General features: G+C 39.0%; 1 protein-coding gene across 6 annotated transcripts in view; it reads left to right on the top strand.

The window, feature by feature from the left end:
- Nucleotides 1-8672, top strand: part of TBC1D1 (TBC1 domain family member 1) — a 199740-nt gene extending 191068 nt beyond the window's left edge. For all 6 annotated transcript variants that reach the window (XM_075194772.1, XM_075194773.1, XM_075194774.1 and 3 more), the window contains 3 exons: nt 3483-3652; nt 4078-4251; nt 6984-8672. In XM_075194772.1, coding sequence (XP_075050873.1) covers nt 3483-3652; nt 4078-4251; nt 6984-7160 — 521 coding nt within the window. In that variant the 3' untranslated portion in view covers nt 7161-8672. The remainder of the gene's footprint in view (nt 1-3482; nt 3653-4077; nt 4252-6983) is intronic.
- The last annotated feature ends 3991 nt before the right edge of the window (nt 8673-12663 follow it).

The following is a 12663-nucleotide window of genomic DNA, read 5'->3' on the forward strand; positions in this document are numbered from 1 at the left end:
CATAGTATAACCAATATTATTTTAATGTATACCAATAAACTTCAAATAAGTTTTATATTTACTACATCCTATGAGTGCCCCAAATAAGACACAATAGCAGCTAGGACTACCTGAGGGGTCTCTTCCTTCTGCAGAGGTTTTTGTGTTTGGAGGCATCGGGCAAGTACAACATACATCACCAACATTTTGAAAAGACCATATCAGGGCAAACTAAGCCATGTCTTTGCCCCCACCAAACCATTTGCCCAACCACACCTACGTATTGCTTAAAAGCATGCCCCGTTTTGATAGGACTCGTCCTTCTCGGGAGTGCGAAAATCTGAGCTGTTGTCTTAAAATAGGAACTTATGTGAATTACGAAGCAAGGATTGGAGAACCTGTAGTGAATTTATAATTCACTGTACCCCTAAAAATAAGTGGGATTTTAGCTTCAGTGTCCATTCAGTTAAATATATGGCTCTGGATCAATTTGTTCAGAAAACCAGAGTACTGGTATTTAATAGAAAGGAGCTGCAGGTACAGAATTGACAACAAGCAGTGTCTATGATCTGTGTGACTGGAGCCTCACACCATCCCTGCGCTATTGAGGAGCTTTGGGAAAAGAGCACCGAAAAGAAGGGGGGATGAGGCATGTAGCAGGGGTTGAACATTGGATTCTACACTTTTCATATTTATAATGTATTTATTGATGTGGCTGAAGAATTATCATTCAGGCTTGATTCTTAATGGGTCTTATGGCTTTGTGGTATCTATAGATATTTTTTGGCTGTTATGGCTATATTTACTAAACTGCAGAATTGAAAAAGTGGAGATGTTGCCTATAGCAACCAATCAGATTCTAGTTATTTATATAGTGCATTCTACAAAGCGACAGCTAGAATCTGATTGGTTGCTATAGGCAACATCTCCACTTTTTCAAACTCGCAATTTAGTAAATATACCCCTAAGTCCGAATGTTTGGCCACCCCTTATGTATGGAGAACACGTGAAAACAAGTGCTACTTACAAATAAGCTGATTTTTATATTGTTTAAACAATTCTATATGTTCCGTTCTGTGGCTTCTGGAGCACAATGTTAGAGAATTGCTGTAAAGGTCAGCAGTACGTCACGTTTTCTGTATGACCTTACAGGTATGCTAAACCTGATCTTGTGGCCAACAAAGCGCCACTCCCTGGCTGTGGTTTCAGTTACAGAAAAAGGAGGTGTAACACGTATTGAGAGTTTGTCCCAGCTGTGACAAGGTTCTTCTATAGCCACTTGTGCATTTGTATTTTCTTATATATGTATGGATAAAGCTGCATTGTGAAGTGCAGGAAGGGACAGATCAGCTGTGGACAATGTTGTGATTGTGAAAGAGCAAATCTGTATGCAATCAGATAGGAGCAAGCAGTTACAACGCTGACTAGCCCCCCGGAGCTTGCGGAAATCTTCCACACGCAGAGAGGTCATACAGAGTTTAGGAATGGTATAATACAAGGACAACGTTAAAAAAAAGAAAATGGGCTGAACACAGTTATCACATTTACAGAAGGATGAGCACTAATCTACAGTGTACAATTTCATAATGCAAGCCACAGAGGACAATGTTGTAGTGATCACGTTACCAGTATCAAACACCTGCTATATAAATGTATTGTTGGAGAATTCGCTAGAAATACACGTGGCGCTGTAGTGTCTCTGACACAGGCAGCAAGGTAGAGTTTAACACAAAGCTACGTTAACACCGCCAATAAAATGCTGTATTTCAGATACGTTTCTAATGCAAGTTATAATTAGATGTGAACATCAAAATCATTGTACCAAATGAGATTATACATATTTGCATTATTAAGTCCATTTAAGTTGCGTTGCAGTGTCTTTTTTTTTTTTTTTTTTTTTTTTTTTTTTTTAATGCTTAATGTTCTACTTCGGTGCAGCACGGTGGCTCAGTGGTTAGCACGCCTGCCTCACAGCGCTGGGGTCATGAGTTTAAGTCCCAACCATGACCTTATCTGTGTGGAGTTTGTATGTTCTCCCCGTGTTTGTGTGGGTTTCCTCCGGGTGCTCCGGTTTCCTCCCATACTCCAAAAACATACTGGTAGGTTAATTGGCTGCTATCAAAATGAACCCTAGTCTGTGTGTCTGTCTGGAGGGCCGATAATCACGCCATTGTGACCCCGTTCCCTGCGATGCAATACCACAATCGCTTCATTTCACTGCGAAGGCTGGGCCAAAATAATCCAATTCGCCATGAATCAAGTCATGGAGGCTCCTCTCTCACCCACTGCAGGAGAACTACTCGGAATTCATGAATTTCCTGGAGAGTTGGCAACATGGTGAAAGTATATATTACAGTTTAACTTATGTTAAAACAAGATTACATATGCATATAAACACATTGCAAAGACTGGTGTGTGCGTAGCCTTATGTAGACAGGCATGGGGCAATTGGACACATTGGAGTCTGGGAAAATTACCCCCTGAGCCACAATAATCCATACCCCTTTAAATTTTAGAACGATAAGGATAATTTGAAACTGTATCATCAAGCTAAAAGATATTACATTTTCATAATTTTTTTTTATGCTCGCAAAACTATATTACAAGCCAAGATCTGAACTGTTACATTATGGTTAGAACTTGCCATATCCTGGATCAGAGAAGAAGTGGATGTTATTAAAGAGACTCCGCTCTTCTATACAATGGGTATTTGTTGCATAGGATACCAGGGTGGTAAGAGGCTGTCTTACATTTCGGACCCACTACAAGGATGTCTCCAGATTTTAAAATCCAGGCTGCCAGTTGCACAGCCCTGATCAAGTTTAATTTCACATGGCATAGTAACAATCAGTGACTACATATTGACATGTGATTTACCCAAATCAGTAGTTTCAAATGTCTTTCGCTTCGGTATAAAGTCCCGGACAACATAAAAGTATAAGCAACTTTTTTTCATGTCTGATAAAATGCAGTTGTTGATTTGTTTATTTTGAGTTTTTTTGTTTGATGGTACTAAAGATGACGTTACAAAAGGCAGAACACTGCATTCAGCGTTCACAGCCATCATAAAATTGCTAAAGGAAACTCAATCTTTTCTATAGAATTTTAGAGTGCACCAGTCGCTTTCGCTCTAATACTTCTGTAATGAGACCTTTTCTTCTAGAAGGAAAGTAGCTTTAATATTGTTACCCCTTATTAAATAGTGCTGACATATTCTGCAGCACTGTACATGGAGGATATCATGACACAAACCTATTACATATATAATGGCATGCAACAGACGGTAGGGATGGCCCAAATGAGCTTAATCTGCCTCTATGAAGTCAACAACTTTTTAACCCAAAAAGCAAAATGCACAAACTGTTTACGTGTTATGTAGTCGTTGATAAATGCTGGGATGTAATGAAGATCATTTGTTGCTCACTTGACGGTTTGTTCTGTATCACCGATATGAAGTGGGACTTTCATTCTAACAGAGCTGATTTGTATATTTGTTCTTGTAGATATGATTTATCTCCAGGGATCAGAGGTTATATTTAAAGTGGCTCTGAGCTTGTTGGGCAGCCACAAACCCTTAATTTTGCAACAAGAAAATCTTGAGTCCATTGTAGAATTCATAAAAAACACTCTCCCAAACCTGGGTCTGGTTCAGATGGAGAAAACTATAAACCAGGTAATGTGTGAGACCTTTTTCTATTATTATTTATTATTATTATTATTATTATTTATAATATTATATATTTTTTTTATGCGCACATTGAATTTTCAACATTTTTGGTTGGTGTTTGGTATTAGGGTATGAGATTTCCTGATCCTGTTTTACAATTAAGGGGACATTTTCTACAGATACTGATCTAAGCAATTTTGCCCTTGTATGTGGGGCCAATATGGGCAAAGATCTAATTATCCAAGCTGAACTGCCGGTTCTGCCCTTGTACATTATGTTCATTATGATAACATTGATTATTAGCACTACTATACTAACTATGCTTTCCAGGTTTCAAGTTGTGCTTTGGTTTCTTGTGTTCGGTTGATGTGCTTACTCAGAACTTCATTCCCAGGAAACTAAAACACTACTATTTAACTTTCTTTGTGTAGGTGTTTGAAATGGACATTTCAAAGCAACTGCAGGATTACGAGGTGGAATATCACGTACTGCAAGATGAGCTGATCGATTCCTCTCCCCTCAGTGACAATCAGAGGATAAATAAGTTAGAAAAGACAAATAATACCTTGCGAAAACAGAACTTTGACCTGCTGGAGGAGTTGCAGGTACGTAAATAGTGAAAGATACAAATTAACAGCTTTAGTTAAAATAGTCAGTTTTCTGCTGAGTCAGTGTTTGTCGTTGTGTTATTGTATTTACTTTTTTCACATTCGTGTTTCCACCTAATGTACAATCACTCACTGTACCGTGTTATGGAATTTACAGTACAAAGGTTTTTTGGGTTTTGTTTTTTTCCCTTTAGAAAGAGGTGGAGGTAAAGTTTGTGTTTTTGTGATTCCCAGATGTAATTGCAGATATTCTGGAGAGCTTTGAAATCACTTTCTGTATACATGAATATTTCAATTGGATTTACTCCAGAGTTGATTGAAACTACTATATTGGCATGTACACACAACTCTGTATGATTACATTACTTTCTGTTCAAAAGACATGGCAAATAACTCTGCCAGATAATGGTAAAGTATTGATTAAAAAACACAGAAGAAAGTTAAGATGAATACAGAATGCCTGTGTTGAAGCCAATAGATTAAAACCTTTATAATAATGAGAACCCCTTTTGGATGGATATTTATTGCGCTCCTTTATTTTGCATGCTACGAGCATATTAATCAACACTTTAATGAGAGTGTTTAAAAACATCCGTCCTCCTGATTTCCACACCACACAAGGGCTAATATTGTAAGAAGCCAATTAACCTACCAATATGTTTTCTGACAGTGCGTGCACTGCAAACCAGAGCACACAGCGAACACCTATGTGAGTATTGGAGAGCATCCATTGGGCAGCACGGTGACTTAGTGGTTAGCACTTCTGCCTCACAGCACTGGGGTCATAAGTTTGATTCCCAACCATGGCCTTATCTGTGTGGCGTTTACATGTTCTCCCCATGTTTGCGTGGGTTTCCTCCGGGGGCTCCGGTTTCCTCCCACACTCCAAAAATATATTGGTAGGTTAATTGACTGCTATCAAATTGACCCTAGTCTGTCTGTCCCTCTCCCCCTCCCCCCAATGGGGCAGGGACTGATATGAGTGGGTTCTCTGTACAGCGCTGTGTATTTAGTGACGCTATATAAATAGATGATGATCCAACTTCTTGCAGAGACAACCCTGGTAGGGACTGGGCCCGATTGCGAACCACTGTGCCTTCATTTACTTGTTCAGTCATTTGTATGGGCCAAATTTTTAGGGTTTTTCTTTTTTTGTCTTTTTTTGTATAATTCTTCGTCTACTTCTCGTCTGTGTGGGTGGTGATGCACATGTAGCTAATCGGTCAATCAGAATGCTAGCAGTAGAGCAGGTTATTTGATTACACTACATATTTACTGTAAATGCATAAAGCTTAAAAAATCATGACCGTGTCTCTTTAAATAGAAGAGACAATCTACAGTAGCTTATAGGGGAATAATGTTTTATTTTATAATGCGATCATCTCCTCTGCATTTCACCAGTATGGAAACTTTGGGCCACAATCTCCAGTTGTGTAAAGTGAAAGATGGTTTAAAACCGTTTCTATGTCCTTTTTAATGTGGTATCGTTCAGCAGTATTTATTGGGTGGAGATAACAGGCATTTTCAACCTACTTCAATATTAAAAACAAAAAGCAAAAAAAACCTGTGAAAATGTATTTTTGGTTGTTGGCATAAAACACATAATATGGCTTTAAAGTTAAAAAAGAAGTAAAGCCACTATATTACCGTAATGTTTATCACAGAACCTGGAATGTTTGTGCTTAACTACACGTGTGCCCACCTTGCTTATTACGCCCATTATCTTTAAATGAAAATTGGGACACCCAGGTGACCTGCAACTTACTCCAGCTGTAAAAGTCACCTCATGTTTAGGTCCCAAATAAGGTGATGCTTCCAAGAAGCTCGTCCCACTTTGAGATCATCAGGAGATTCAATTTTGAGAATAAAGTTAGTGATATTTGGATTTGGGAAAAGGACACTGTCCTGGGAACTGTGACACATGGGAGCCCTAATAATGCGGTTCTCACTCCTCTGCCCTCCCCCTGCTGCAGACAGCGAGAGCAAGATACTATATAGATTAACTGAGGCAGGGCCAGTGATGTCACACTGGATCATTTGCTGTAGAATCTGATTGGTCATTTATGAACAATAAAATCTGCATACCCGTAATGCTTTTTGTACATATGTGCACCTACTGCATTCCAAGCCCAGGGCTTCGGTAACACCCCTGTAAATGCAGTTTGCACTTTTGCTGCTTCAGCAGTTGTTTGGAGAATGCACATAATAGAACGTTGATCTCTGATGTTTTTATACTTTATATAGCCTACATATTACACCGTGCTGTACAGAAAATATTTTAATCATTCACATCAGTCTCTGCCCAAATGTAGCTTACAGTCTAAATTCTCTACCACACACACATTAGTCATTTTCATCAGAAGCCAAATAACGTATTTGTACTTTGCATGTGTTTCCTCCGGGTGCCCCAGTTTCTTCCTGAGCATAGGGAGAACATACAGGCTGAACGTAGACGGTGCCGTCGTCAGAGATGAACCCAAGGTCCTAGCGTTGTGGTTCAGCAGTACTAACCCCAGTGCCACCATGCGCCCATTCACCATGTTGCTGTGTATAATTTGTATCATACTTTCCCCTACTTTTTAAATTTGTACTCTGGGAGATTGGATTACTCTTCCGGGAGGACTCTCCGAAATTCGGGAGCCTCCCAGAAATTCCGGGAGAGTAGGCAAGTATGATTTGTATGCCATTATTGCAACTTAAATCCAGATTTTATTTTTTCTTATTTTTAGGTATCGAAAGGAAGAATCCAAAGTCTAGAGTCAACGATAGAGAATTTCCAGACAAACGAGATGAAATTAAAGCAATCTGTCCGTACTTTTGAGCTGGAAAGATCGGCCTTGCTAAACACAATTGAAGAACTTAAAAAGCAGATTAGAGTCCAAAGAGAACTCTGTACAGATAAATAATGATCCTGAAGAACATTTCAAATTCTACACAGGACTCCGGCTGTAGCCATGATTGGGCCATTCACTGCACTAACCTCCATCCAGAACCTCACGTGAGGGGAATCTTGTGTTTTGTAGGAAGGAATCCTCTTGCATTGGATTTTAATGTTGAAATCATTGTGAAATATCACAGTTTTGTGGGAGTTTCCTGTTCATTCCTAAATTTCCTCACCAATTGCAAATTCCAGAATATTTTATATCGGCATAGCAAGGGAAGCATTGACTTCAGAAAGGGATTTTATTTTTTAAAAGGAAACATTTTAGACCACAGAAGTGGTGTACCCATGTCCTGCACACAGTGAGGCGGCCATTTTATTGACTGAACCAATGCTCCGCTCATCAGTTCACTAGGTACAAAGTGCTTCATGATTTTACGAGTCTCTATTGAATTGATTGGCCGCATTCTCCATATTTGCATCTGCCCAAATATGGGAAGGTCTCCACTGTGTAGGTGACAGGTACATTTTTTTTTTTTTTTTTTTTTTTTAACTTTCACAATTTACATTGGGGGAAAAAAACATGCTTTGAAAATGAAAATATGATGTTCACTGCTGCTGTGTCTTACTAAGTCCCATTATAAAGGATGCTGCTTTGCAAACAAAGAATGTATGGAAAGGAACATTTGCTTCTCTGTATTAAAACATCGGCACCATATTAAATAACTTATTTCAAGGCATGGAAACTTTTACAGACGCATTTATGTAGATGACAAAATAATGTATAATTTTTGATCAACATGTATTTTATGTATAGATTCCCTGTAAAATGTGCAACATTTTACCGTGCTTCAGTGGAGGACAACAATGTAAGGTCCTAATATTTACATTTTACCTTTTTTAATTGATCTATATATTTATAGCTAGAAATTGTTTGTTTTTGGTTTTTTTTTACAAATACAAACTATATTTAAAGCTTTTCACGATTGCTGTGCTTTAACCCCATTTGGGTTTTGCCTTTTCTTATTTGCTGTGAAAAACCCCCCCAAAAACTTTCAGAATTGTTCATTTCACTTTTTTGTTATCTTTTAGCTGGAGGTCACTTTCTGTCAGTGCAGCCTAGCTTGGCGGTCACTTTCTGTCAGTGCAGCCTAGCTTGGCGGTCACTTTCTGTCAGTGCAGCCTAGCTTGGCGGTCACTTTCTGTCAGTGCAGCCTAGCTTGGCGGTCACTTTCTGTCAGTGCAGCCTAGCTTGGCGGTCACTTTCTGTCAGTGCAGCCTAGCTTGGCGGTCACTTTCTGTCAGTGCAGCCTAGCTTGGCGGTCACTTTCTGTCAGTGCAGCCTAGCTTGGCGGTCACTTTCTGTCAGTGCAGCCTAGCTTGGCGGTCACTTTCTGTCAGTGCAGCCTAGCTTGGCGGTCAGTTACTTTCATATCAAGAAAAGGTAACTTGTAGGCTGCAAGTGATACAACATAATAAGGAAAAACTTGTATAGTTTTGTATATGATTTGTTTCACATAAACTTATTGCAATGTGAGTACTGACTACATGATTGTTAGATGAACCTGAAAAAACAGAAATTTGGTCTTTTCAAGAGTTACAGCTACAAAATGTCCACTGATTCTCGCAAACCAAGTTAGCTTTCTGTTGGTAAAAAGAGCTGTCCACTTTATTTTAGTGACTTGCAATGCACTCCTGCAACTTTATGTTCCTAGCTTCTGCTCTGCTTTCCTGACGTGCTTCTAGATCATCAGACAGAGTTTGTTTTTGTTCTCTGGGATACTGCTGCTGTGCAGTAAGCATTGGATATAAATGTGTCAAATCCTAGGACAAAGACAATAAACAAAGTCGCAGGAGGAGACTCTGCAATGCACATTTGAAACAGAATTTTTAGCCTCTATGAAAGTGTATTATATGGTTTCACTTCTTGCAATGATTTGCAGATCTATTGATTTTACAGAGAGCCCTGGAAGCTAAATGCGAAGTAAAATGAGTGTTTTCAGTATGAACAGATGTTGTGGGATATTGGAATTCATAGTAATATTATTTTATCTAGCACTAGCATATTCTGTAGTGCTTTACAATTGGGAATAAACACCATAATAAAAGGAGACTGGGTATTACAGACAGAGATAAAGAGGGCCTGCTCATAAGCTTCCAATCTATAGACTATGCTCACTGGCACATAGTTACTAGAATCTAAGGCTGGGTACACACTACTGTGTTGTCAGCTGATTATCGGGGCCAATCACACAATAAACGACCGTTCTGCCCGATATATTGGTGTGTACGCTGCATGATGAACGATTCAGTGGCGCTATATAAATGGTGATGATGATTACCATTTCAAAGCATAGTATCGTTTCATTTGATTTTTAAACCGGACTAAAAATCTAGATCAACAATAGAATAATGTTACTCTAAGTCTCTAGTGTGTATGTACTCCTAACCGGCACTGTCCATAGATCTCTGTGTCTGACAGATGAGGAGCACAGATCTGAGGGTAAATTATGTAAAACATTTATAGTGTGTACATATCAATTGGCAGCTGATCAGGACTTTTTTTTTTTTTTTTTAATCTTTGCTAAAATAGTTAAAGATTATGCATCGGGAGAAATTTTCTATAATGTGTACTCAGCCTAAGCCGTACATAACATTTGACTTATAAATGTGTGGTCTGTGCTTTAGAAATGAAAATTACATTTTATTTGACTATGTAACCCCTCACCTACACAAAGTGGAGGCAGAAATTGTGTGGACTATGCAGACTATAAACAAACTAGTGCAACTCCCCGGTGGTGATGATTAACCCCGAGTCGGTATTTGAGACCCACGGGTGATTGGAGAGATGTTCTGTGATGGATATGTGGATTACCTTGAGGTGCGCCACCGAGGCTGTGTCTGTTCACCGCTCTCGGATCTTCTTGTCACTGGAGTTTGTGGCACCACACCCTGCGACAGAGATGCCACCACACACACACACACACACACTATGATGCCACAACAAACCAGGAGTTTTGGACAATCTAATAGGCAGTTTTATTAAACTTGCCAATACTACTGCTGCTATAAATTATTCTCCCGCTAAGTGATTGCTCTATTCTCAGTAATTTAATGATAAGTTTCTGTAACTTTAAATAACTTTATTTAAACTAACAAATCCAACTTGTTTGTTTATTAGGACTATAATGTTACTAAGAGACATCTAACTAAATTTACACAACTGAATTGATACTAAAACTCTCAATTATTTCTATAGCTAATATTTTTCTATATTTATTTAAGTAACTATAACATCTGATTTTGCGCAATATTCCCTTTGTTCAAACAGTTTCTGAACATTACATTCGTTTGTGCACTTGATGAGTATGAAATGGATTTAACCGTTTCAGTAGAGGATTTGAAGTTCAGAAAAGTGATGTTATTCTAAGTGTAAATACATTTGTGTGCGGAAACCCTGTATTATGATGTCTTTCTCTCAGGTCCAATTATCTCTAACTATTTCATTCTCTCCCATTGTCTGTTGATGACTGAGAGCACGCACTTATGTATCACAGTTAAGCACTGAACTAATTATAAACCGTTCCTTCATCCAGCGCTTAATATTCATAATAAAACACAATAAATATTAACTAGTTGGTATTCAGTAATATGCCACTGAAATAATCCTCCACTTTAATCTGTGGTATAGGCGTAATTAAATCCTTCACATCTGTAATCATTCCATTGTAAAGTTTGTATTTATCTATAACCTTTTAACAAAGATAGCTGCTTCTGTTTCTCTCTCTTTACAGATCTCTGGTGCTTAATATGTTTTTCGCATAGCTGCATCCCCTCAGTGTCGATAAATAAATATTAAATCACAATCACACTGCTTCTCACACTTCTGTGCTGTCTTTTACCTCCTGCACTGTTACATCTACTTGTCATGTCTCTACCACACTCCTCTGTCCCTTCTCACTGCTCCAACTCTCTCCTGTCACCTGACCATAACTGAGCTCTGCATACTCACCACCTGTCATGGCTCATACCATCTCCTCCCCCAAAGCATGTTGGGAGTTGTAGTTCTCAATTGTAGTTCTGGCCGAGACCATACGGCACAGGCGTATTACGTCATGTGGTTCTGACTGACAATATTAAGTGATACAGTTGCAGGGTATTTCACTAGAGATTAGCAGAATCACTGAGGAACAGGGCAGGAATGGCACTAGTTCATAGTGACTGGCTTTGCTGCATTCACATGGTTATTGGGTCAGAAGCCTACATTTAGTGTAGGGGATAGATACATTTAAACCAATGTGCTGCTATTATTAAGCCACCACATCCTTATTTTATTTTTTTTCATTTGCATTAATTAAAATAAGCTTTAGAACAACCAGAGGCATTTCATAAATGATTGGGCCTATGAGCAAGATTAGTGCTTATCCTCCCTCCCTACATATGCATACCTCTCAACATTTTTGAATGAAGAATCAGGACAGAGGGACAGAATGTGCATGATATGGGGGCGTCGTCCCATCACTTTGGGGACTTGCCACTGGCCACTCCTAGCCCCTTTCTTATCCTCTAAAAACATCCTTTCAGTCCTGCACACACCTGTCGCTGATACACGCATCAATGAATGGCTATCCATTTGTGGGACATATCTGCTAACTGTACCCAAATCAGGACTCGCAGTCCTTTTATGCATGGCAGGTGCTGTAAATCGGGACTGTCCAGCCATAATCGGGACAGTTTACAGACGGTGCTGCGCTCTCCTACCTGTTCCTGCAGCTTTGACTACCTGCTGCTGGTGTCTTAATTCCTGTTCCTGCTTGGCCAGATCCTGGAATGTTGGGGAGTGGTATAAGTATTGTTTACCTCCTAGAAAGCTGAGTAACAAAGGAACAGTCTAGCCCACCCCCACCTCCGCACATTAAATTAATAGCACCACATTCATTAAGTAGGCCTCCTTTACCCCCCCTATAAATAAGAGAACCCACATTAACAGCTCCATATTTAATAAAGAGACCCCATATTAAACGAATAGCCCCCACCAGCTGCTACATTACATGAATAGCCCCCCACATAACATCGCCCAACCAGCTCCAGCATTAAATCAAAAGCACCTGTGTGTCATGGGTAGGGAGGCCTAGTTATTAAACTATTTTTAATAACATTCTCATATAATAAATAGATATGTCTCCTAACCAGCCCCAACATTACATTAATAACATTTAGAATTAATAGTGACCTGTTACTCACAACATGCCCAGTTTAGAAAATAATAATCACATTTAATAAATAAACCTCCCCCACCTCCCAAAAAAAGCCATGACATTAAATAATAATATTCACACTTAATGCTGGGGTTGTTTGGAAGGGCCATTTATTAACTATTTAATTTTGCCTATTGATTTAAACTGGGTCAATAGGACTTTTTAAACAGTCCCACGTTACTTAACCAATAAATTAATATCTCCAACCCACTATCAAATATTTAGCCTGCACCATCGCCATAAAATTAACAGCCCCTCCTCACCCATTAC

The sequence above is a fragment of the Mixophyes fleayi genome, chromosome 1, assembly GCF_038048845.1.
Source record: "Mixophyes fleayi isolate aMixFle1 chromosome 1, aMixFle1.hap1, whole genome shotgun sequence".
Taxonomy (NCBI): Eukaryota; Metazoa; Chordata; class Amphibia; order Anura; family Limnodynastidae; genus Mixophyes; species Mixophyes fleayi.